Source organism: Natator depressus, chromosome 1 (assembly GCF_965152275.1).
Source record: "Natator depressus isolate rNatDep1 chromosome 1, rNatDep2.hap1, whole genome shotgun sequence".
Taxonomy (NCBI): domain Eukaryota; kingdom Metazoa; phylum Chordata; order Testudines; family Cheloniidae; genus Natator; species Natator depressus.
The window spans coordinates 160,486,144-160,513,266 of record NC_134234.1 but is presented as its reverse complement, the minus strand read 5'-3'; the positions used below and the strand labels follow the sequence as shown (position 1 = coordinate 160,513,266).

Genomic DNA, 27,123 nt, shown 5'->3' with positions numbered 1-27,123 from the left:
ATATGCCTATTATTTCTCCTAACTCAGTGAGCTACTCCATACTGAAGGATAAACTTTCAGTTAAGAAAAATAACAAAACAAACGACCATTGATCCTATCTTTCAAATAAAACCTACCTGTTCTACCAAATCTACTTAAAATTAACTTCTGCCAATTTTTGTGTAAATAAATCCTGAGTTGTTGACCTGACCCTGTCTATAACCTCTAATTGTAACAGATAAAATAGGTAGTAATTTAGCTTAATTAAAACATAATTCCTTCAAATGATGCTTATGCAGGAGGTTTCAAGGAGCTTTAACAATATGGAAAATGTGAAGAGCCTGCCATATTCCACTTGTTCAGGACAAAAAAGCTCTGACAAAGACTGCTAAATTTCTTATCTGTAATCAAAGAATAATTCCTGCAATTTGGGGGGAAGTGGTTGAATCCAAGATTTAAGTTTAAAACAATTCCGCCTTTTTTAATGGAACTGTGACTGGTGCTTCCATAATATTCTAATGTATTCTGCAGTCTGATGTAAAGGCATTTTGTATCTGCTGGAAAACTAGTGGTAGTCTTAACCTGTAATACATGTATTTTCGTCTAATGTTGCTTACTAGTGTCCATCTTGAGTAGAGTATTAGGATGCAACTTGCTAATCTTCCCCCCACTACCCCAGAAAAATCCTGAAGGTATGAGATCATTTTCAAAAAAATAATTTAATTAATCTCCGAATTCTTCCAGTTTGGTGAAAGGAAGTCTGGATGGAGTAAGCCTTGATGATTGCACACAATTTTATGCATGCATAAAATGTGGGAAAGGCTAAGGAAATGCGAGGGAAATGTGATCTTGATGAAATTACCATAAGGTAGATGTATGACTAGTTGAAAGACCATACTCAAAGTAGTTATCCATGGCTGGCTGTCCAACTGGGAGGATGCATTTAGTGGAGTCCCACAGAGGTCAGTCCTGGGTCTGGTACTATGCAGTATTTTCGTTTAATGACATGGATAATAGAGTGGAGAGTAGACTTATAAAATTTACAGGTGACATCAAGCTGAGAGGAGGTTGCAAGCTCTTTGGAGGACAGGATTAGAACTTAAAACAACTTTAGCAAATTGGGGAATTGGTCTGAAATCACCAAGATGAAATTCAGTAAAGAAAAGTGTAAAGTACTATACTTGGAAGGAAAAGTCAAATGCACAATTATAAAATAGAGAATAACTGGCTTGGAGATAGTACTGCTGAAAAGGATCTGGAAGTTATAGTGAATCATAAATTGAATGAATCAACAATGTGACATAATTGCAAAAAAGTCTGTTACCATTCTGGGGTTTATTAACAGATGTCCTATATAAAACATTGGGGACAGGGAAGTAACTCTCCCGTTGTACTCAGCCTTGGGGAGGCCTCAGCTGGAGTACTGTGTCCACTTCTGGATGCCACACTTTAGAAAGGATGTGGCCAAATTGGAGAGTCCAGAGAAGAGTAACAAAAATTATAAAAGGTGTAGACTATCTGGCCTGTGAGGAAAAGTTTCAAAATAAACTGGGCATGTTTAGTCTTGAGAAAAGAAGACAAACTGGGGACTTGGTAAGTCTTCAGATATATTAAGGATTGTTGTGACCAGGACTGGTCAATTGTTCTCCATGTCCACAGAAGTCAGGACAAGAAGTAATGGGCTTAATGTGCATCAGGGGAGTTTTAGATTAGATATTGGAAAAACTTTCTAACTATAAGGATAGTTTAAGCTCTGGAATAGGCTTCCAAGGGAGGTTGTAGAATCCCCATCATTGGAGGTTTTTAAGAACAGGTTAGACAGCCTCCTGTCAGGGATGGTCTAGGTTTACTTAGTTCTTCTCAGCACAGAAGTCTGGACTTGATGACCTCTTGTAGTCCCTTCCAGCCATACATTTCTATGATTCTATGCTTAGTGTAGGATTACTCATTAAGAAGCGGTGAATTAAGCGGCCTGCATGTGAAGCTGCGATTCAAATGGAAAAGCCCTTCTTACGAGAGCTCACTCACTGAGCAAAATTCTCACACAGGTGCTCTGTGATTGAGGAATGGCAGGCAGCATAGCTCATGGATTTAGGAGAATGTAGACTAGTTCATGTTTGTCCAAATTTCAGAAGACACAAAACCATTACAGACTTGCTGTTGTGCAGGAGAATTAGTTACACACCTTCCTCCACCCAGTTTTTGCTGATGCCAAGAGTATTTTTACTTTTGTTATTCCCAGGGCTTCAAGTGTCCTATTCTGCTAGGGGAGATTACTTGCAGTCATTAGAAAGTAAATTTGTGCAAGGGACACGTACTATATAATATGATATTTTTGCAATACCTCAAGTTGTTCCATGATTTTACTGAATAGTGTCATTCATGACTAGTCAATAAGTAACTTAATTGTTAATTTACTGATAGAATATTATGGTATTTGTCTTGATTTGAATAAGTCAGAACAAGAAGAAAAAAGTATTTACAGCCTAGATATTTTCTTTTTCCGGATGAGTTAGAACTTTTAGAGTAAACAATTTAAGTATCTATTTAGGGGGTGTGAGCCATTTGTTAAGATTGTGAAAGTGTACCAACCAAAGTCCAGCATTCAGGCAGTCTTTGTACCTTGCTGCTGTAGGCATTACTAACATTATGTAGAGGAATCCTTCATGAACATTCTAAAATTTGAAGGGGAGCTCCATAAATGTGTTCTACCTTAATTTTATATGTAAAGTTTTATTATGCATGAATAGAAGAGATAATACTTGGATTTAGATTTGTAATGAGTCCTCTACATAGCAAATGTTACATTTGTGTGTATTTTGTCCAGCTAAATTGTTTTTTAAGTGATGATCAGTTTTTCAGTATGTTGTAACATACCAGTCCTTTACATGGAGCCTCTCTAAGAATCTTCACTTTTACTGTAGTTTCAGTCTAAGGCCTAGAGCTAGTAATGATTGTTGTAGTCGTGTTCTTTAAACATTGCCACACTTCTTACACTTTATTGTCCAATATGAGATAACAAAATCAGCCATCCTTATATGTGAAATGAAAAAAATAAACGCTTACAGGTTGTGTGCAACAAGGAAAGAGTCTGTTACTACTGAACTCTTTCCTCCTTTCCCAGACCCTGAATGCTGAGAAAAATTCTTCCTTCTGTTCCTCAATTCCTATCCGATTTACTGTCAGTCTTTGACTGCGTCTTCCATCCTCCAAAGAAAAGAATTTCCACACCAATTCTTCAACTCTAGTGATCTCTGCTCTGTTAATGTAATATTATGCATTTATGGAAGAAAACTCTTGAATGCCTTATTTAATTCTACAAAGTAAATTTTCTATCACAAAACCTTTTTTCAGTTAAAATGTTGGTTGATTAATGTTGGATGTTGTGCATGTACAATAACTTTTTGTTCGTTCCTTCCTTCCTTCCTTCCTTCTCCCCCATCCCCACTGGTTGTACAGGCTCTTCAAAGTAACTTGAAGTACTCCCTCTTGCCAAGACGTCTGATTATCAGTAAGAGATTATCTCAGTGTTTACATCCAGCTTTACCTAGTGGAGTGCATTTAAAAGCACTAGAGACCTATGAAATCATCTTTAAAATTATTGGGACAAAATGGCTTGCCAAAGACTTATTCCTCTACAGGTAACTTGCTCTTTGAAAACTCAAACTTAAAATTTCATAATAGATTATTTTTTAAAATGACAGAATCTTTCTTTTTCTTTTTTTAAAGCTCTGGCTTGTTTCCCCTGCTAGCAAATGCAGCAATGTCAGTGAGGCCTATTCTCCTTGGTCTGTATGAGAAATATTTTCTTCCTCTGCAGAAGTCCCTCTTGCCAAGTCTTCAAGCCTTTGTAACTGGACTGCTGCCTGGATTGGAGGAGGGGTCGGAAATTTATGACAGGTGGATTGCTTATGTTACTTTAGAAACATAAAATGCAATACTCAATCACTTCCCTATTTATTGAATTTTATTTATTTATTAATTTTTGAAGGAACCCATATCTAGAAATCCTCATCCAGACAGAGGATGTCTAATGCAGGGCTACTGAGGGATGGGATGGGAAGGGAAAAATACTAGAAGTTGGAAGAGAATGGAAGAAAGACAGATGCATGAAATGCAAGGGGAAGTGGGGCAGGAGTAAGGGAGAAAAGAAATACAAGGATAAAAAGAAATTGTATAGTTAAACTTTGGGGGGAAAGTTGCATTAAATCAAGTTATTGAGTCATCCACTATATTTAGAAAGCAACACAGCTCTCCTTTCAAAATTTCTGAATACTTATCTTTACCTTTCAAATCTGTAATGGGGCATTGAGGAGATCTTTTGACAGACTAAACTAAGCCTGTGTTTTTTGCACTCTTTAAATCTGTTGTTAAAGGGGAATTCCTGTTTTCTGTACATATCTAGATTGCAGGCATTCTATATTAGAAGACCACCTTGTGGTCCTGGCTGCACTAGTAAATGTACCACTTCTAAAACTCACTGTCAAAAATGTCTTTTTCACCCAAAGCCCCTTAATGCAGTATTGAAAATGATGACCAGCTGGTGTGGTCTGGTTCAACAAAGTTCAACTCACTTTGTATCAGTGCGTGCTAGATACCTGGTTGAAGAGGTACTGTTGCAGTACACTTGGTCACCAGGCTTTTGGTTATGTAATGATTGTACTTCCATCAAGTAGTAGCTGTAACAAAACTATTTTTTGCAATAACCTGTTGCAGGAATTGAGCCACTAGATAACTTTCATTATATTTCACTGAATACTCTCTACTTAAACAGTGACTAAATACGTTTGTCGTATACAGTACATATGTGTTTTCCAGATTGATGCATTCTGTTCCCCTTCCCAAGAAATGGTGGAATTGAGTTTAGTTGTAATTGTCTGTTTTGACAAAAGATGTTTTGTGTAGCTTCATGTAATGTTTCTTTGTAAAAGTCTCAAGTCATGAAGGCGTAGAAAAAGCTTTATTTACATTGACAGTTAGCATCTATTGTTATGAGTTGAACAAGAATAAGCTGTATTTGTTTAGTTTCTGGTAAATAGCTTTCAATTGCTGAATTACTGGCTGTTAGGCAGATGGATAAGTATAAGTGGTGCCTCTTCTACAACTGCTGCATGAAAAAGTGAGTTGAAAGTGTGTGTGTGTGTTAGAGTGGTTTATACATTCTGTCATATTACCTTAACGTGGCTGAAATTTAACCATTAAGTGCAGCAATACTGTGAAAAGCAACTTTGCAAAAAGATATCATGTGATCTCATATTTGTGTCCATTTTATGATTTAAAACTCAGTCTGCTCAATTAACATGTACAAATATTTTCCAACTGCACCCCCAGTAAGCTGACGCTAGAATCTGAAAGTCAATTTAGGTTCTTTTTGGCTCGGACATCAGCAGTAATACATCTGCTACGATCAGAATGTAGTTACTAATTCTGCTGTGTATAAACTAGTCTAGCAGCTCACATACTCATAGCTATATTGGTTGTGCAAGATTAGCAATTTGTGAGTGAAAATTTTGTGGTCATTAAAGTAAGCTAACTGAATGTACACTGGAATCAGGTTTCTTAAGGGAAGGTGCTTCTCTTTTACATGGTTGCTTGTTAGAGTAGAACCAAGCTTTATATTCTACATGCAGTTTTATTGCAGACAATTGGAAATTAAAGATGGAAGAAGCTTGACACAGTGCAGGTCAACTGCATCTGTATTTCCCCTCTGTGGTCCCCTTAAGCTTTCAGCTCCCCAGCCATTGCCTCTCTTGGGTAGAGACACACACATACCTTTCTGAGTAAGGGATTTCCACGCTTCAGTCCCCTGACTATACTGTGAAATCCTCCACAAAAGACTCCCTAAGCAAGCTTCTTTCGTCTTCTCTTCAGAGACGATACACTGTAATTGCGACAGATATAAGGTTCCACACGGCTCTTTCTAAGCAAGAATGTTTTAGTCTTAAGGTAAAAGCATTACAGAGAGAGAACTAATTTAAAACTATTTAAAAAATTTTAAAAAACCTACACGAATGCTAATAAACTTACTAGAGATCCCTCATCCCAACTCCAACATATGCCCCTGCAGTCCTTCAAAATCCCACATTGGGTGTTCCTGTGGTTTCAAGATCATAACATCCTTTTGCCCAGAACAAGAACCCTCATGAGATTGTGAGGCACTCATTTGCCCAGTCTGGGCCTTTTGAAGACACTATGAATAGGTTGTCAGCCAGACAATGGATTTCTGGTCAAGGCAAAGCTTCAAAAGGATGGACTCAGAGGCGGATCACTTGCATTCCCCTCACCTCAAGTATTTGCTAGGAAATCTACTTCATGCTTACTGTCCCAAAAGTTGAAGTATTTGCTACTATTCAAAGATTTCATTAGTCAAGTCTCTGAGAGAAGTGGCATACAATTCCACAATAACATATAAACAATTGCCTTTTTAATACAATGGACCCCCAAAGGCATTAAACTTAAATCAGAAAGGGTTAATTTAATTCAGTAAAGTTTATCTTTATTCTGTAAGGTTTGTCCAGGATGTTGTCCTATCTGTGAAAAGGCTTTCACATGCTACTTCCTCAGGCAAGGGGATGTGATGATCCTGCGAGCCTTTGGGCTAAACTCTGCATAATTATCACTAAGTTTTTAGATGTTTAAAATAATATTTTAAATTTAGCTACTATAGTTATTGAGCCTGATCACCCAATATGTTGTATTAAAGTGTACACTGTACAAATTTCATAACTGATGAAAAGTTAAAGTATTTATATTGCATTAGTGCAGAGAGGAGCTACTGAGAAAATACTGAAATGCATGGATGTTTCACTGAAACAGAGTGACTTAACAAACAGCTAAAAATAATCATTCTGTTCAAGTCCTTTCAGTCCAACTGGTTCAGGAATTAGCTACCAAAAACTACTGCATTATTTACTGTCAAGTTACAGTTTGTGTGACATTTATGCAAAACGTGTAGTTGCTGGAGAAGTTGCCAAAGTGGGCAGACAAACGTTGTTCCATTGAGTGTGCGTGATGATAAAAGATTTGTTACAGCACTTGCCATTATGGCAAAATCATCTCGGAAAGGGTAACACTGAAAATGTAAATAAAGGGAGGAAATTGGAAATGGACATTAAAAAAGCTACGGGGTATTAACAAACTGAAAGTATTGCACTTGAATTCAGTGACAGAATTCAATGGAATTAACATATTTTACATGGAAAGGTAAATCTTTATAATAATATTTCCTTTTTTTATTTTACACACAGAACAGATGCTTTGCTTGTGAAGCTGTCTGTACTAACAGGCCAAGAAGTGTTCTATGCTGCTATCTGGGGGAGTGTTCTGGTCAGCCCTTCTATAAGACTTCCTGCTTCTCTGTTTGTTGTTAGTCATATCAACAGAGAGTTGTCTGGAAAACAGCAGAAGTACATGCTGGGAACTGATTATAAGCTCACAGTAAGTTCATTATGTTGCTAGTGGGATATTCTCAACTACCATAATGCTGACAGTCGAAAACGGTATCCTTCTCAGTACAAATTAAAGTCCCAAGCTCTTTAAAGAGCATCAGTAAGAGAATGAAATGTCTAATTCAAAATTTGCTCAATGAGTGGAGAATCTCAACTGAAGTGGTAATAATGAAAAATAAATTCTTGCAAACTTTGATCAATATGTAGAATGGCAAACAGGTAATTTAAAAACATGGTCAGTGATACAAATAAGGAATGGATGGTGTTGCCTTGTTACAGTAAAACTAATTTAACCCTGTTTATTTGTATTGCAGTAGTGCTCAAAGACTTCAGTCAGAATTGAGGCCCTACTGTGTTAGGCATTGTATACAAACAGTTCAAAATCAGTATTCATTTTATACTCTATAAAAAACTAAAAAGGGGAGGTGGAGTGAGATCCAATGTATTCTTTCACTTAGTGAAAAGACTATCCTCTGCAACCACTAATATTAGCTGCCTACCCTATTGCAGTCGTCCAGAAGTGCTTGAGAGAAGAAGATTTGGAGAGTCTCATCATTCTTGGCTCCAGAAAGTAGGACAAAATGTGAAAAATAGGAAATGAGTGGAGAAGCAGTGCGTGGGGGAGTGAACTACCTAAGGGTGGCATGTCCTTGATAATTATTAACCAAACTCCTTTACAACACCAGCATTTCTGCACTCACCTTGGGCTGCAATTTTTGATTACAGGAATATTAAATACAGCATTAAGGATTTGGTGTGGTCTAAATCAGAAAAGACAAGAAATGAAAAATAAAGCTGATATGGCCATCTTTGCTTACTTCATTTTGCCTTTAGGAATGGAATGTCAAACTCTGTCATTGTACATCAGACACAGCGTTTAAGATTTTCTTGGTTTTTTTTTAACTTTAACACCCTGCACCTTTTGACATTTAAAATAACGTGCAACTAAACCAAACAGCAGTAAACCAACAGAAGAACTCCAGTATCTATTGTCTTGTATTTAATTTCCTTTCTTGAAATTGAAAAATGTTTCATAAGTTTTAAATCACCTGTCTTTTTACCAGAAATACTGGAATAACTGTAACTAATTATCAGACAGGATGTGTTGTCTCAAGATGCAGATATTAAAAAAAATTAGTTATCATTGGCAGGCAGCAGATATTCAAAATTGTGGCCTACCCAGATATGTAGAAATGCTAATCATGATATATGAAACAGTATGAAGCTGAATGCATTTTTATGTTCTCCTATTTTTGGAAAGAAAGTTCTTTTTAAATATGTAGATTTCAGTGCTTTAAGTGTCACCGTGCCTCCGTGGGTCACAGCTGAAGATGCCAGATGCAGGGCAAACTGCTGTGAAATTACCCAATAATCATACCGTTGCCAATCCTTTGGAATCTAATATCTAAAGGTTTATAAGAGAAAAGAAAGAGTTCAAATGGTCAAAGGAATCAAATACTTACTCATTGCAAAGTTCTTGGATCGGGTTTGAAGAAGTGATGGAATGAACTGCTGGTTTATGTCTCTGGTAACATCCAAAAGATTGGAAGGTCCTCAGTCCATTGATCAGAATGCTCCTTTTAACGTAAGTCCATAGTCCAGAGATCAGAGCAGGAAAGAGGCAAAACAGAGATGCTTCCAGGGCCTTTTATACTTTCTCCCATGTGGAGGGAAAACTCTCAGTCTTATGCTATGTCTACACTACGGACCTTAGGCGGCTCAGGTGTAGCAGTACACCTGTGCTGCTACAAGGTCTCCTGTGTAGTAGCTCTTTGCCAACGGGAGAGAGCTCTCCTGCCGGCATAATTAAACCACCCCCAACGAGTGGCATTGGCCATGTTAGCAGGAGAGCCTCTCCTTCCGACATAGCGCTGTCCACCCCAGCACTTTTGCCACAGAAACTTCTGTCGGTCAGGGCGGTGCTTTTTTCACACCCCTGGCCGACAAAAGTTTTACCGACAAAAGTGGTGGTCTAGAAAAACCCTTAGTTTGTGGAAAAGTACAGGAACAAGATGGAGTCCAGAGTCACGTGAGCAAGTTCATGCCGTTGCATGCTGTGATGAGTCATACCAGGAGCATTACCCATATGCCCATGAAGGCCCATTGTGCAGGGATAAGCTGCTTCCGTGGCCCATTGTGTTAGTTGATGGGCCATCAACTTGAATGGTCCATTCACACTGTGCTAGCTAGATTAGGTGTAAACTAACTAAGTTATCACAAGAGCAAACCCATTTGAAATACAGGTATGTAGTCAATACTCATAACTTCAGATGATCTATGCATACAAACATGATAATCATATTCAGCAAATCATAACTTTTCCATTGACACTTTACATCAGGGGTGGCCAACCTGTGGCTCCGGAGCCACATGCGGCTCTTCAGAAGTTAATATGCGGCTCCTTGTATAGGCATCGACTCCGGGGCTGGAGCTACAGGCGCCAACTTTCCAATGTGCCGGGGGTGCTCACTGCTCAACCCCTGGCTCTGCCACAGGCCCTGCCCCCACCCACCCCCTCTCCTGAACCTGCCATGGTCTCGCTCCTCTCCCCCCCCCCCCCCGCCCACTGAGCCTCCTGCACATCACAAAACAGCTGATCAGGAGGTGCGGGGAGGAAGGGGGAAGGCGTTGATTGGTGTGGCTGCTGGTGGGTGGGAGGCGCTGGGCGTGGGGGGTAGGGAGAGCTGATGGGGGGCTGCTGATGTGTTACTGTGGCTCTTTGCCAATGTATGTTGGTAAATTCTGGCTCCTTCTCAGGCTCAGGTTGGCCACCCCTGCTTTACATGATATACTTTGTACAAGATTTGTTGCAATTGGATAACCGTGGTAGCAACAGTGATGTACATGCTCACATTTTAATCATATAATGTCACACCAAGTAAAGGTGCTGATGTTGGTATTCCTATAAGATGATAAAATAAAGTATTTAGTAGCTATCAACAATATTTATAACTTTATAACCATTTATTTATATCTCACATTACAGGTAAAATCTTTGCGTGTGTCAGTATTGGATTCAAACGTTCTTGTGCAACGAAACACTTTGGAAGTGCTTCTCTTCTTTTTCCCATTTTATACATCTTTGGTAAGAGCATTATTTGAATGTCATTATGATTACTTTATTGGAGGAAGGATAAGATCTTACTGAGGAAAGATTCTTGTAGGATCCTATATAATCTAGATACTCCTGTGAATACACAGTTATTTTCTCTTTCTAAAGATATGTCTGCATGGCCAAAAGAAACCAAAATAGCCCTGCAGAAGCAAGTCTCAGAGCTCAGTTCTACAGACTTGATCTCATGGAACTTTACGCTGTGGCCCTAAAAATAGCCACATAGACATTTCGGCTTGGGCTGGACTTTGGGTTCTGAAGCCTCGGGAGGGGAGTGGGTTTCAGATCCTGAGCTCCAGCCCAGGCTGGAACATCTATGTGGTTATTTTTGGTGCCACAGCATGAGGTCCGCAAGCACAAATCTGTAGACCCGGGCTCTGAGACTTGCTGATGCAGGCTTGTGAGGGGGTTTTGTTTTTAATTCCCTTTCTTCCCCACCCCATGTAGATAGAGCCTTGGAGTCTAATCCTGCACCATTTGCAGTCAGTAGTTTGGCCATGGACTTCAGCAGGGTCAGGCATCCACTTTGTTTCCCCAAAAGTCCCACAGGGTGGTTACCAAGGCTTGATGTCTTAATTGTGGTTATGCAATAAAAATTTGAAAATGACCACACAATTTTAAAGGAAGACTTCAGTGGATCAATTCTACTGAGATTTTAAATTGTAGATTGTTGATGGTTTGTCCCTGTTCTCCTTTAGTAGGCTAGATCTATTAACATATCTTTGTCAGTATTATGTCTGATACTGGTAGCCATTAGAAATTATTTAATTGTGAATTTTACGGTTCACCTACAGCTAAGTTGTCTTTATTCTTTGTCTAGGACTACAATGAAAGCACTGTTCCACTGCTCAGGTCTGATGTAGTCCATATTCTCTCAGCAGCTACACAGACACTCTTGAGGAGAGACATGTCACTAAATAGAAGATTATATGCGTGGTTGCTAGGTACTGTGCAATATGTGGTGACATTCAGTTTAAATATCTAATTTGTATTTTGTCCACTACATTTGAATATACTTTTCCAGAGATGATTAACATAAGTCTCTTCATTCTGTTCATAAATGGCAACTCTCTTGCAATTGAGAATTCTATTAAGCAAATATTATTTCAGATGATAAATTAAATAAATTCTGCCTTCTTAAATCTTAGTGTCTAACAAATGCTTGATATCCCTCATCACAGTTCAGTCTCGGAATGTCTATAACAAGTTTGGGGGATAACTTTAGTCAGAGAGCAAACATCCCTGAATTTGAAGCAGAAATGATTGTTCTCTGTAATCTGTAAATCTTGATTTACATTCCATAGCATTTAAGAGTATCTACAACAATTCTGTACAGATGCAATTCTTAAACTGTAGTATGTGAGCTGCAGTCAAGTAGAACAAGGGTTGCTTTAAAGTAGTGAATCAGAATCAAAATCTTATCCCAATTAGAGTTACAAAAGTGATAACATAGTAACAGTTTGAGTAACAAACTGATGACAATAGTTACCAAGTTAGTCTTCCATTTATAAGACATCTTAATACCAGGCTGGCTTGGTTGTCTATTCTCTCCATATGAGGAGAGATTAATAAAATAGGGACTTTTCATCTTGGAAAAAAGACAAGGGGGGATATGATAGAGGTCTACTAAATCATCACTGGTGTGGAGAAAGTAAATAAGGAAGTGTTTTACTCCTTCTCATAACACAAGAACTAGAGGTCACCAAATGAAATTAATAGGCAGCAGGTTTAACAACAAACAAGAGGAAGTATTTCTTCACACAATGCATAGTCAACCTGTGGAACTCCTTGCCGGAGGATGTTGTGAAGGCCAAGACTATAGCAAAGTTCAAAAAAGAGCTAGATAAATTCATGGAGGATAAGTCCATCAATGGCTATTAGCCAGGGTGGGCAGGAATGGTGACCCTAGCCTCTGTTTGCCAGAAGCTGGGAATGGGCAACAGTGGATAGATCACTTCATGATTACTTGTTCTGTTTATCTTCTCTGGGGCACCTGGAATTGGCCACTGTTGGAAGACAGATTCTGGGCTAGATGGACCTTTGGTCTGACCCAGTATGGCTGTTCTTATGTTCTTATTGCTAGTGCAATGCTCTGTCCTGCAGAGAACTGATGTTGGATCTAGAGTTTCAGTCATAACTCACAAGGCTGTCAGGGTTTTGGGAGAGGCACAGAAAATAGCATGATGAAATCTTGGCCCTGGTGCAGTGAGTTGCAATACTCCCATTGATATCATGCAGCCAGAATTCCATCCAGTTGCTTACTCTCTGTGGGGAGAGAGGAGGCGACAACTTTGATAGATAGGCTCTGAAGCGGGGATCTCTATCTTTCACTTCCAGAAGGGTGCGTCAGGCTGACACCATTTCAAGGATTGGGAGAGATTTGATTATCTGTTGATGATGGTGATACATGTATTACCATAATGCCTAGGAATCCTAGTCCTTGATTAGCACTGGACAAAGACAGCTAAAAGATGGTGCCTGCTCCAAGCAGTTTACAATCTAAGGCAAGAGACAACAGATGGATCTAGACAGGGAGAGGGTGGGAGAACCAGGAAACAATAAGACAATATTGGTCAGCATGATAGGCATCGATCTCAGCACTCCAGCATCACAGCCATTATCGAGTTTTTTGTGTAGGTATCACAGAAAAGGAGAGTTAAGGGTTTTTTTAAAGGATATCAGTGAGACAGTTTTGCAGATGTTTATGGGGACTTCCTCCCGAGTATCACGGGAATGTGGGAGAAGGCATAAAGGTGCTTGTTTGAAAATTTTAACTAATGGGCAATGGAGTCTGGCATCACTGACTAATTGGAGGCAGGAGTTGACATGTCAGTAGTGAATGTCGGGGGCAGGCCATGAAGGGCCTTGAAAATGAGGACAAATGGCTTATGTTTGATGCGCTAGAGGAGAGGGAGCCCAGTGAAGGGATGCAAAAAGAGAGGTCACGTGGTCAAAACAACCAGCAGGGAAAATGACCTTTGCAGCAACTTTCTAAGTGAATCCGAGTGGGGCAAGATTGCATTTGTCCAGGCCAAAGAGAAGAATGTTGCAGTAACAGACATGAGAGCCTGCACAAGAGTTTTAGCTGTGTGGATGGATAGGAAAGTATTTCAGATGTTATGCAGAAAAATCTGCATGATTCAGTCATAGCCTGTATTAAAGGACCTAGATAGAGGCCCAAGCTGCAGATGACACATGGGTTACTTGGTGGTTGTCCTCCACGTAAGCACACTTTTTTTTGCAGGCATTCAGCCTAGACTGGAGCATAAACTACATCTTGGACAAATTCAAGTTAAAATGAATATAATTGCTTCCACTGCTTGTTTTATGGTATGTATGTTACATCAGTATTTTCTGTACTCATATTATTTTTATTTAATTTGTAGGCTCTGATATTAAAGGCGGTACTTTTGCTCCAGATTCTGCAGCTTTTGAAGATCATGCCCTCTATTTTTTTGGAAAATATTCCAAAGATCTTTTAGTTGAGGTTGGTATTTATTCTACGTAACTTTTATATGCTGTGTTCAACCTCAGAACAAACTGCCTTTCAACTTGTTCACTGTAGGTCCTTCATGGCCTCTCTTCCTGAAGCATAACAGATGGGAGGATATCGTTATTTTGTATTCATTTGACAGGAAGTCTGAACTCATGTTGTGCTGTTTTGTTCCATTTTATGGGCCTGTGATGTAAATGGAATCTAATGAAAACTGCCAGTTCCGTCTTCGCTAGCCTCCCTGAATTACTAAAAACAAATCCTGTTTATTCCAAATTTTCTTGCGTATGTATTAAATAAACTGAAAATTTCCTTGATTATCTGAATTAATTTATTCTCCCCCTATTCTGTTTCAATAATCAAAGTTTGACTACATTTGGCACCTAGTGCAAGAATCAAGACCTAACATTATTAATAAAATGACAGTATCTCTCCTTAGTAGTTGTCACATTTTGGTGTTTTCTTTTAACAGGCTTTGATTGAAATATTGCATCAGAAGTTCTCAGAGTCCTCCTTAGAAGATCATGCATATCTGAAACCTTTCCGTATCCTAATTAGTCTCCTTGACAAACCTGAAATAGGTAATATTAAATATTACTGCTGACACAGACTGCTAAGAACTGCTATACTATAGTGATATGTATAGAAGGCTTTCTGCTAATCACCTCCAAATGGTGCAGTCCCTCCTCTACCCCAGGTTCCAGCCCCTGGGTCCTACATGGCAGAGCAACCATCCATTTCAGCCTCAATTTATTCTGCTCAACTCCCCACCCGGGGGCTACTTTCTACCGTCCTGTCACTGGTCAGACCTTCTCTTTGGTCTTTGCCTGCTTCTGGTCACAGCCCCTTTCCCAGGCTGCATACCTCCCTTTCGCTGTTAGGAAAGCAGCAAGTTCTTACCCCTCCCTGATCACCTGCCTTATCTCGTTTATCTTTGTTTTTTGGGCAACTCTCCTCTTTCTGTACAGTGTCTTTCCCAACCTTTGGCTGTCCCTGGCAAGCCTCCTCCCTAGGCCCCTATAAAGAGACTCCCAGGCCCATCTTGCTCCTCCAGAGTCTCCCCTGACTGATGTGCATATCCTGTTTCCTGCAGCAGTCAGGTCCTCAGTCTGTCATATGCTTAAAAGATCCACAGTCCTATAATGTAAACTGGCTGTGCCTCACCCATAAAAGGGCCAGCACATTCTCCTACACTATGCAGATGCCAAGATTATACACAAAATATTGGTACATACAGAAAATCAGGTAAAACCTACTCAGAAGTATTTACTGTACTTGAATGTGTGACAGACATAAGAAGCTTATGAGTAACTTGTGGTTATTTGAAACTTGTGTACTCTTTGGCAACTTGTTGCTTATGAGATTTGTTTTCTCTGTGAAGGAATCCCATGCCTGTAAACCATCTTCTGTAGTAAATGATGTTTTTTAGTGCTGTGCAGGAAACTGGGCATGGTAACCCTGCTTATGAAGATTTTATCACAGTATCTGTATAGATGATACCATGAATGAATAATTCACATTCTGAGCTTATAAATATTTAGCTGATAGTGGCTTAAATTATTTAGTATTTGTCTGGATGATTCTCCTATATCATGGATGGAGGAAAATACCTTTGTTTTCCTCTCTGTGCATTTGCCCCATTGTTCTTTACAAATTCATCAAAACATCAGACAGCATTTATGTGAAAAATCAAGATGCACGTGTACTGTCCTTTACAGAGTAAAAAATTTCTTGTACAGATTTTGTTCAAGGCACTCAGTTCAGTGTTCATTTGTCTACAGAGGAAGACAAATGAAGACAAACTTCTTGAGTGAAAGTAACAATTCCTTCAGATGCTTAGTTATATGTGACAGGATGCTTGCTTTTCTTGTCCAGGCATGACTTTCTTTTAGACACATTGTAACACAGGTAGATTTCTTTTTAAAGGGTGCTTTCTTGCTTAAGAAATATTTGTATGATATAAGTTGTTACACGTAGAGCCTTTTGTTATGTATAAGCACTGTTACACTTAGAGCCTTTTGTTATGTATAAGCACTGTTTGGTGTATGGATTTTATTTTATTTTTTTAAATTTCTGAGCAGGAAAACACTGTTAAACAAAACTATTGGATTAATCAAATAGTTTATATCCTAGTGTAGAAAATAAGTATTAAGCTATAATCCAGGAGCAAAAGCAGTGAAATAAAACCTGTCCTGCATTCATCTAAACCACAAAATTAGAAATATTCCTATTTCTGTAATACACAAAAAAGTACTAAAAAGCTTCTGGAGCCTTATAAGTCAATGTGAATTTTTTTCAAAATCAATATATTGCAAGGATACTTACTATGCAACAAAGCATAACTTAGATGATGATTTTCTTCAAGGCAGTGTGGCCTAGCGGATAGAGCACTAGACTGCGACTCAGGAGATGTGGGTTATATTCCTGGCTCACGCACTGGCCTGTTGGGTACTATGGTCAAGTCACTTCATCTATCTGTGCCTCAGTTTCTCCATCTATACAGTGGAAATAATGATGCTGAACTCCCTTGTGAAGTGCCTTGAGATTTATGAACAAAAAGCACTATAAAAGCTCTGACCAGGGTCCCAGTGCGGGCCAGCTGAGGTCACTCAATTAGGGTGAACTGCAGAGAATGGGACAGACAATCCCCCAAAAGCTGGTGGATATTCCAATACTTAAATTTACCTAACCAGCATAAAACAGCTGCTTTATTACCATACTGGTTACTCAGAAGTCCAAAACAACACAGTTCCCTTAAAGTGATCCAGCCTCAGGCCTCCATCCAGGTACCTAAGTCAAATACGATGATTTCTGAAAATCTTCTTTGATCATATAAAAGAAAAGGTTCTACCAATCCCAAAGGATCGGACACATTACCTCCCAGGTTATTGAATATTCCAGATCTTACCCAAATACACACTACAGCTAATTCTTATTAACTAAACTAAAATTATTAAACAATGAGAGTATGGTTAAAAGATCAATATACATACAGACATAAGTTCAGTTCATTGAGGTGCAGATTCATAGCAGAGATGGTGAGCTTTTTTAGTTGCAAAGAGTTTTCAAAAATAGTCCATAGGTTATAGACCAGTGTCCAAATATCATATTCAGGGTGTACCAGCATAACTGGGACCTCAGTCTTGTGACTTAAACTTTCCCAGTTGAAGCCTAAGCAGATCTGAGATGAACAGGATCAGGACCCAAGGATTTTTTATACAATTTCATGTCCTTTTTGACAAGTTGGAGTTCCTCTGAGAACAAAAGGTAATTAGCAGGACTTTGAAGGAGGTCCATCCCTGGTACTTAGCTATATGAATTAACATAAGGCAATTTGCTTGTTCCTCCACCATTCACAGATGACTTGCTGTACATTTGAGAGATGAATACAGAGATATCCCATGTTTACAATTCATTTAAATGCCAGGATGTTCTTTTGATCTCTGTATTAAGAGTACAACATTAACAGGGACTGTTGATTACATAGTTGACCCTATTCATATATATGTAAATACACAAAACTTCAAATATCTCCCCACATATCTTTTGAGGGTTATTTATTTTGCAGGTTGTTTAACCCTTTCTAGCCATGCGTCACATAAGCGTGAAGTAGTACTCCTATGTAGCCTCTTTAGGTTCATGGCTGGGCCTCAGATGTGCTGTTAGCACTATGGACTTGCTTTTCAAAACCACAGAGCACCCACAATTCCAGTTAAAGTCAATGGGAACTACAGTTGCCAGACGTTCTGAAAATCAGGCCCTCCTTAGTGCATTTCTGATCCTTTTTTCCTTGATAGGCTTTTTCTTTTTCTTCTCCATGTATTAACCTGTGTGATCTTACCAACTGTTCTAATTTCCATGAATGGAGTTGAAGACTTCATTGTAATGCCACCATATTAAACTGGCAGTGGGAACCCCCTGAATCTGGACTGTGGAATTTGACTGCACAATTGTCATTTGAGACATGCACACTGTATATTAAATAGGTCATTAGCACACATTTATATAAATGTCTGAAGTGATTTAAAAACACTGCAGGTATTCATTAAGTAACTACCATGTGATCTTTTGAAGTGAAATATGGAATAAATAGCCCAACTTTTCAAGCAACTTCACAAAAAATTGTAAAATTCTGGCAATCTCACATTCTATTAAGAAGTACAGAACTAAATTATTTAATACACACACCTTTGATCTCACAAGTAGAATCTGGATAGTAGTTTAAAATGTCATAGAAAATTTTCTCATCCCCTTACTTCCCATAAGTAACCATGGGATAGTACATTTTCTTTATAATCAGAAGTTCAGTTTTAGACTAAAAGCTTGTAATTGGTTAATACTGTAATCAGTTTGCAGTAATTACTGGATTTATTTTTCCTTTGATTGCAGGGCCACAAGTTGTTGGAGATTTGTTCCTTGAAGTGATTCGAGCCTTTTATTCTTATTGCCAGGATGCCCTGGGTTCTGATCTTAAACTTAGCTACAGTCAAAGTGGCAATGTACTTACAAGGTATATCGTAACCATTTTCACCTAATAGTTGAAATCGTATCTTTCATAAGAGAGCTTACTAAAGTAAACTATTCAGTAATCACATTGGGTAAATCTTACCTGTTTATTAATAACAAGTTCTAACAGTGTCTTTTTGATGTAAAAAGACTGAAAATCATTGATTTTTTTTCAATCTTTATTTTCCTTTATATTTCCTACCTTGAGTTCTCCTTTGGCATCACAGGGTTTTTCTCTTCCAACCAAGAGGATTTGAGATCATTGATTTAGATTCTTGGCTGATAACATCAGATTTTTGTGTGCAGTGTTACATACATAAATACATACACCCACCGTGTGTCTCTAACATCAGATTTACTACATAAATGTATTGATAGAACTCAACTTTTTAGTCCACAAAATCAAATTAAAGGTTAAAGATTTTTCTTGTCTTCAGAAACACTTGCAAAAGTTAGCTATTCCAAAATGGTTGTTTTTAATTTTTGAATTAAGGAACTTCGTGTCTCTTCTTCAGGCCAACTTTCTAAGAACAGATCAAATAATACAAAAGTGTATACTTGTTTAGTTTTCACTGATTGATTGTTTGTTCTTCTTACAGTGCGATCAAAGAGAATAGAAGTGCCTCAGAAATTGTTAAAACAGTCAACTTGTTGATCACATCCCTAAGTACAGATTTTCTATGGGATTATATGACCAGATGTTTTGAGGACTGCTTCAGGTAGTTATGCTGTCTGGCATTAATGCAAAGATAAATTAAGAATTACATAGATAGGACAACAGAAGTGTCCATGAAAGATTCAAATGCCAGTGTCATGATCCTAACCAAAGGGGCAGAGAGATGCATGGTTAGATACTGAACTAACCATCTAATGCAAATAGTTAAATCTGAGGCAGTTGTTTATCTGTCTAAATACAAAATAAACTGCCATGGTTTGGTCACTCTTTCCAAAAAGCAACATGGTTGTTTTCTGGAGAAAAAACTGCATGTTCATAAGTAGAAAGCAAGGCAATCACATGGGATAAGATCATACTTATCCCCTAGGATGAGCTTTCCTGGCCACTTTGTTTTTTCAGTTAAAGTACATAAAATACAGCATGCAGCAGCCTCCCCATATAGAAGAATCTGGACTAGTGTCTTCTCACATGCTATGTAGAAATGAAATTAACATTGTTTAAGAGGCACACAAGGTGGCCAATATTTTGTTTTTTATAATAGGTGAACCTATTTTACTGTAATCAAAATTTTAATGGAAGAGTGCTTCCTCCAAAGTGTGCAATTAAGTATGAGTGTGTTTTCATTCTAAACCTCATTAGGTAATTGAAAGGAGGTGTCATTTCAGTCAGCATAGTATTTAAGCACCATAACTAGTGCTTGAAATGAGCCAATAGCATAATAGCACTCTTCCTTTACTCTACTCCTGTCTCTGTGAGTCTTATAAATTTTGTCTTCAGAAGATGAAATTCCCAGAAAATATCCCTTTATATGCTAGGCTACTAATAGTTGGGGGTTTCCTCAGCACAGCAGAGAGGAATTAGACTAACAGGTAACGTTGCTGAGTATCTAATATGAGCCTTAAAGAAGAGAAGAATCTCGTGCTTATCTTGATTAAGATAATACAATGTGTTCTTGTACTTCTCTTAACTACCATATGATAGGATTCTAAACTGAATACAACTTTATGTGATCACAATAAAATGTTGATAAGAACTTGACTTAAATAGCCAAGCTGACGGTGGATACAAATCGGTCTTCTTGGCTTGTGTAGTTAGCACGGATGCCAATATAAAGTACGTTTAGGTTTTTTAAAAAACAAAAAAACCCACATCCTGCAGTAAATAATTTATTTTAAAAGAACACACTTTCTCTTTCAATACCAGGAATAAATCCATGCAGAGAAGATACCCTACTGAGAATGTCAGCACTCTTCCTACGATTTCAGAGCTCTGCACACTACTACTCTTCCTTCTTGATGTGATTCCTTTGGTAAGGCGAGTTTGACCTAAAGTTAATCATTCAGATCCTGACTCTCATTTTCTTTCCCTTTTATCAGATAAGTTTCAGTTTCACGGAAGCATTGCTTTTATTTTGGTGGATACATTTTTTTATTTTATTTTTATAATGGGGGAAACGATATTTTCATTTGAAAAGAAAACCAATGAATAAATACACAATGCTTTGAGCCAAATCCTGCCCACTCTAGTCGTGTGAGGAGTTCCATTCAAGACCACTTCATGCCATGTAAACCAAGAGTAGAACTTTGTTCCTAGTCTTCTCAGCATGTATAGGAGTGAGGTGTTAATGGGGGGTTTACTATCAGCATTGTATGCAACACATCCTCCTAATAAGAATGGTTTTGAGCTTCTCAGCTAATAGACAAATATCTTCGTAAGTTATCTGACAAATATATAAACTCCAGTCTCAGAATACCAGCACTTCTTGGAAAATCAATTGTGACAAAGCTCTGTCCTTGCCTCCGTGGGTCCTGCGTTTCCTGGCAGATTTCGCTAGCCTCAGAGGCTCACTGTGACCCTCCACGTAACTACTCTTTCTCTAGAGACAAGGGTCACAGTCTACTGAGCCATTTTCATCATACGCCAGCAAGGGAGGTGAGGAGAAATTATCCTTCCTTGCACAGTCTCTGTCTCCCGGTCTCAGTGATTAATCAGGGGGCAAAGGTGGGGGGGGAGGGGGAAAGAGAGCTCAGGCCCACCCTCTACTCTGGGCTCCAGTCCAGGGACCCTAATAGCATCAGTTATGGTAGCTGACCTTTCAGAAACATGACATGTACAATTCCCTGGGCTACTTCCTCAAGCGCCACTTCACCCTTACCTCAGGGCCTCCTTCCTTGTGCCTGATATGGTGTGTACTACTCAGCCTCTCCAACAGCACAACTTCCTTCCACAGCTCCTGACGTGCACACCCACCTGACTGACTGGGAGGCTTTTAACTAGTTTCAGCCAGCCCCTGATTGGCTTCAGGTGTCCCAATCAACCTAGCATTCTCCCTGCCTTTTGGAAAGTTCTTAATTGGCCCCAGGTGTCTTAATTGACCTGGAGCAGCTTCCATTTCACTTAACCTGGTACCAGGGATTTGTTGAGCCTGGAGCTAATATATCTATCTCCCACTACTTTTCTATAGCCATCTGGACTTGCCCCATCACACAATATATTGATTAGATGACTTACATACAAATAATGAACTTGTGAAAAGAGAAAATTACTGAAATTTTCTAATTATAACTGAATACTTATAATAAAACAGTAATTTATTGAAATAGAAATTAGAACGGTCATGCATGAGTTATCAGTCTTGCAAAGTTCTGTATGCCCACTTGCTTGTGGGTGATTACTTTTCATTTTACTTGCCCATCAAAAAAAATTTCTTTAACTGTATCCTATTTTAAAGTCATGTGTTGTCAGGGTTTTTTTCCACTTTGCTGCTTGGGTGGATCTATTATTTGGGCTGTTTTGCAAGGCTATTATCGGTAGTCAAATTCCATTCAACACTAGGATCTGGTTCTACGTTCAGCATTGGGTGGAGTAGTAGCACTATTTAAAGCAACCATATGCAACTTAACTCAGTGTGCATCATATAGTAGTCACATCTGTGCTCACTGAAGTTAGACTTTATATTAGGCAGCTTGACAATGGTAAAATCCATTTCTGTCTGCTAAGCCATTTAGCATTTAATTATTTTAAATCCCTGCTTATTTTAGGAACTTTACTCTGAAGTGCAGACTCAGTATCTCCCACAGATGCTCAGTTACATGGTACAGTCTCTTCTGGAGAATGTGGAGATTCTAAGTTTACCAGAACTCACTCATGCTTTAAAGACCTGCTTCAAAGTGCTTAGCAAAGTACAAATGCCTCCTGCCTACTTGGATAATGAGACTGGAAGTGGAAACTCGGTAGGTATTGCTGCAAGGCCTGTTGCATATTATTATAAATAACTATTCACAAATCAAGAGAGTTGTACTCACCTTATTTTAATAATGCAAATTCTTTTATGGAATGCTACTAACTTTTCTACTCTAACTGAAATTTAGGTTACTCATTGCAGCAGTATATCTATTTAGGCCCCTTTCATACACTCTGAGCCACTTTGTGCCATGTGTCTGAGCTGTTCTCATTTTGAGCACCCACCCCAACCTTAGCTGACTTGTTGTCCAAGCCATGCAAAGGCATAGTGTTGTCTAAAACTAGGATGTGGTGCAAACCCCTTTCCTGCTCCATCCCATCCGCCAAAAAGAGCCTGGTCTTCTGTGGACGCTACTCAATGCAGTGGTAAGATGCCCTGGGGCATTTGAAATAAAGAGTGCAAGTGGCCAGATCAAGCCCAGCCTTTTTGTTATCAAGATTACCTGACCTGCTACAAGATGCACGTTAATACCACAAATGGTTAAACAAGCTCACAAGAACAGGGCAAATAATTTGTGTGATAAGGTAGAAAACAAACTTCACAGTTTGCTAATGATGAGCAATAATACAAGCATAGAAATAACAGTTAGAAACAATCAGACTTGGCAGTAGCTGCGTTATTGACGTTATAATCAATGGCATAACAAGGAAACCCTTTCCTTCCACACTTTATCACTTCTTAAATTTCCTGTTGGGCTGCTATTGCGCAACGTTAGATCATGAAGGTGCTGAACATGGCCCAGAGCCTCAGAGAGGAGGAGGTGTGAGGAATAGTTTTAAAACAAGTATAATTTTGTCTTAAAGGGAACAGAGCCACTCATCAATAGCCGCATCTAACTATTTCATGTAAATATCTCTTTGGCTCCAACAATTGCCAGCTAAGGAGGTTTATTCATAAATTCAGGAGATTCATAGATTCCAAGGCCAGAAGGGACCATTGTGGCCATGTAATCTGGCCTTCTGTATAATACAGGCCATAGAATGTTCCCCCCCGCAAAAAAGAGAATATTAGTTAAACAGCAATCATCAGCAGGACCATAACTCTTACAAGTCTATTGATACCACTTTCACAAAGCCACAGCACAAGTTATCAGGGCAGAAGGGAAGGGATTCCTGTCCTACACTCTTTTCTCCCTGCTGTCCCAAGTGTGATTTCAGTTATTTAAAGTAACTCCAGAAATACAGTGTAATGAAATAGACACTCACTGCTTCCATTTCAGAGCCCAGTGAAACAAGAAAATGGTGATATAACTTTAGAAACCAAGCCTGCAGTACAGAATGAAGATGACGCTGCTTTCGCTCCCCTCAAGTCTGAAGACAGTGGCATAGGTCTAAGTGCCTCATCCCCAGAGCTCTCTCAACACTTAGGATTGCCAAGAGTGACTCCTGAGAAGGATGATGTTTGGAAAAATGGAGGGAGTATTCAGAGGACTTTGCACTGTATCCAAGAGTTAGTTGATAAGTTTGCTAGTAAATACATTTTTGGGGTGCATTTACAAGACCCAGGAAATGGCAGAATTTCGATAGCAAACATGAGCGTAGGAGAGAAGAAAGAAAATAATTACAGAGTTGCTGAAAATGCTAGCAAGAAAAAGAACCCCTGGGAAGGAAAGCAAATTACCGTACCTCAGTTTAAACAAATGCTTTCAGACTTGTTCACAGTTCGAGGGTCACCATTTAAACAGAAAAGTCTGGAGCCTCTCTCCCCTGCAAACCATGACCTTGGTAGCAAAAAGGGAAAAGAAGAAGAATGGGACATTGACCAGGTAATGCTTGACTTGCGGGACATGAAAGAAGACTGCAGAGAGGCCTTTGCTGCTGCTTGTCACCTTCTACTGGATTGTACTACCTTCCCAGTCTACCTTTCTGAGACAGAAACAGAACAATTGTATTTATCTCTGTTTCAAGTTCCTGGTAAGAATTGTCTTTAGACAAATAACTTCAGTGTCCCAAAATGTAAATTGTACTGCAAACTAAGTGCACTATCTACTAGGCACAACCAAGAATGTGTACACAATATAATGTGACGGTGTGTATTATGAATGCAGTTATAGTGCATTTTGGGTATTTGGAGGGACATGGGAAGAGACTAAAGGCAAATTGCTTACTATGGCCAAGACAAGCCAATATTAGAGTGCATCTTATGTTTTAGAATTGAGCTTGTGTTGCAGTTTTTAAATCCACTTTGTTCTCCTTTGAAATACGTTGGTGTTCCGGTCCTGGATAAAACAATTCGCCCTACCCCCTCAGGGTTCCCTGCGGAAAGAGTCAACACAGGCTAACATTGTAATATCAGAACAATCTGCATAGTTAGGGCTGGTTCCCATTGACAGTTCAGATATCCTCTTCCAGGGGAGTAAGAGTGGGCCTTTAGGAAGGACAGGCTTGTGGTGGACACAGGAGTGAGGAAATGGGAGACCTGGGTTCTGCTTCTGGCTTTGCGACAGATTTCTCATCCCAGTAAAATGGGGATAATACTTACCTGCACCCTGGGCAGTTGAGTCTTCAACGTTAGAGTTCTTTGAGATGCTCAGATGGAAGACACTTCAGTTATGTAAAGTGTTATAATTAAAGGGTTTAGAGTCATACAGCGTCTGAGTTCCCAGAATATCATGTTGGAGTCAATATAGGCATTCTTGGTTCCAATCTGACTTTTAGGGCTTTTTCCTCTACATAGTCCATACAAAGTAAACAGTTTCCAGGGAAGAAAAAAGAACCTCACTCCCAAATCAGAGAATTTGTAGTAAGGAAGGGAGGGGTGAGTAACTTTCTATAAGATAGTTCATACAGAAGCTACACGAATAGGATAAAGAATAACGTTAATTTGAAAAAAATTACATCTTCATGCACATTCTTAATTTTCAGATTGGTTGGTCCTTTTTCACTTGATTGTGAGAGGAATGTCTGGGCTCAAAGTAGATCATGAGGAACTAGCATTCTTCTACAAGTATGGATTTGTCAGGGGGGTTTTGTTACTAAAAATCGAAAGCCTTATATTTGTAATTATTACCAAATCTTGTCAGTGGCTTTCCTGTTACAATTTTTGAGGTGCTTGTGTTTTAGGACCTTTATATTTAGTTAGTTCTAATTGTACCCCAACATCTCTCTCAAACAAATTAGTCTAGCTGTTAATGGACGTACCATGAATGTAACAGAATATAAAATGAAAATGCGTGCATTTGGGGGGGAGGTGCTGAGAGGATGAGGCTCTTGGTAGAATGTTGAGATCTGCTATGTTGTTTAGCTGTTTTAATGTTTTTTCCTATTCTTTTGGGCTGCTTCATGATAACGTAGTGGATAATAAAATTTAACTGGTGTTAGAAGTGCCTAAAATATATGTATAAATGCTTTTAATTTAAAAGAATAAAAGTGTAGTACATAACATATTTTAGTAGGTCAAGCTATTGCTACACATTGAAATATAAGAGTTGTTATAAAGCTCATGATTTTGTGCAGCCTAGAAGGGAAGGTAAATTCCATGGCATCTTCAGATTTGACAAATGTCTGATAAAGTAATCTAACGTTTAAATGTGTTAAAGGCATTTTTTCCCTCTGTCTTCTCTGAGGAGGTTGTGATACCAGCTTCCCTCTGTGGCTTAAATCCCTAATGACGATATGCTGCTGCGTAAATGACTGCTACGTTCAGAATGTGTCCATCTCCACACTGCTTGAAGTTATCAACCATTCTCAGTCACTGGCACTTGTGATTGAAGACCGAATGAAGCGGTATAAAATCGCTGGACACAACCCCTTCTTTGGGAGACTGCAGATGGTCACAGTTCCTCCCATTGCTCCTGGCGTTCTAAAGCTAATATCAGAGAAAACAGACTTCTATCAGGTGTCAAACTCTTTACTGTACAAATATACTTTAGCTAAAATATATGTTAGTCATAATTAGATGGATTTTCTGGGATAATTCTAACACAACATTGAAGGTAGTGCCTTCATGTCTACTGGAGAGTCTCATGTATGGCGTAGTTCTACACACTCTGACATAACTTACGTCTCTTGTAATGGATCATGGCTGATATTTTCAAAAGTCAGTAGAGATTTTTAGAAAATTTCTTGTGCACAGATTTAAAGGTCTCTGAGTTTGAGGGTGGATGCTCAGCACTTTTGGAAAATAAAGACCCAGGTGTCCCAAGTGGGGCAGCAAACATCACTAGTCACTTTTTGAAAATCTTGATCCCTAACTCTAAATGTCTTCATTTGTTTTTTGAACTTGAAAACTACAATTTGGAAGGATTTTATGCTCTTTTGAGCTCCCAGTATGAAAAATTAGTGGTGGTGGATAAAATGGGGGAAAAAATCAAAGTACGCTCCTTTTTTCTTTTTCCCCCCCCTTATGTGGAATAAAAATATTTCTGAAGGGTGCCCTATCAGTAGCTGTTTGTGATCCAATAGCCACTTTCAACTACTACTGTAAAAGAGCTTCACTGAGAATTTTTAAACAGCTTCCATTTTATCTATTGATAATAGAAAGTAAGAATTTCACCTTGCTGGTGGGCCCCAAAATGCTGTTTAAAAGGCAAAACATAGGGGGCAGGAAAAGAAGTTTAAAATGGTTGCTTTTTTTTTTTTTTTTTTTTTTTAACCTCATCAGTTTCTCTTACCTTTCCTGCAAAGCTAATGAACTGGGATAGGGGAAGCAGGAATAACAAAACAA

General features: G+C 38.8%; 1 protein-coding gene across 1 annotated transcript in view; it reads left to right on the top strand.

Moving 5' to 3' along the window:
• Nucleotides 1-27,123, top strand: part of DOP1B (DOP1 leucine zipper like protein B) — an 86,410-nt gene that overhangs the window by 21,620 nt on the left and 37,667 nt on the right. Inside the window, exons 3-15 of the mRNA XM_074970185.1 lie at nt 3,439-3,620; nt 3,709-3,879; nt 7,227-7,416; nt 10,414-10,512; nt 11,360-11,483; nt 13,926-14,026; nt 14,505-14,613; nt 18,422-18,542; nt 19,138-19,257; nt 20,418-20,523; nt 22,256-22,447; nt 23,678-24,371; nt 26,027-26,295. Of these exons, the coding sequence (XP_074826286.1) occupies nt 3,439-3,620; nt 3,709-3,879; nt 7,227-7,416; nt 10,414-10,512; nt 11,360-11,483; nt 13,926-14,026; nt 14,505-14,613; nt 18,422-18,542; nt 19,138-19,257; nt 20,418-20,523; nt 22,256-22,447; nt 23,678-24,371; nt 26,027-26,295 (2,478 nt within the window). The remainder of the gene's footprint in view (nt 1-3,438; nt 3,621-3,708; nt 3,880-7,226; nt 7,417-10,413; nt 10,513-11,359; nt 11,484-13,925; nt 14,027-14,504; nt 14,614-18,421; nt 18,543-19,137; nt 19,258-20,417; nt 20,524-22,255; nt 22,448-23,677; nt 24,372-26,026; nt 26,296-27,123) is intronic.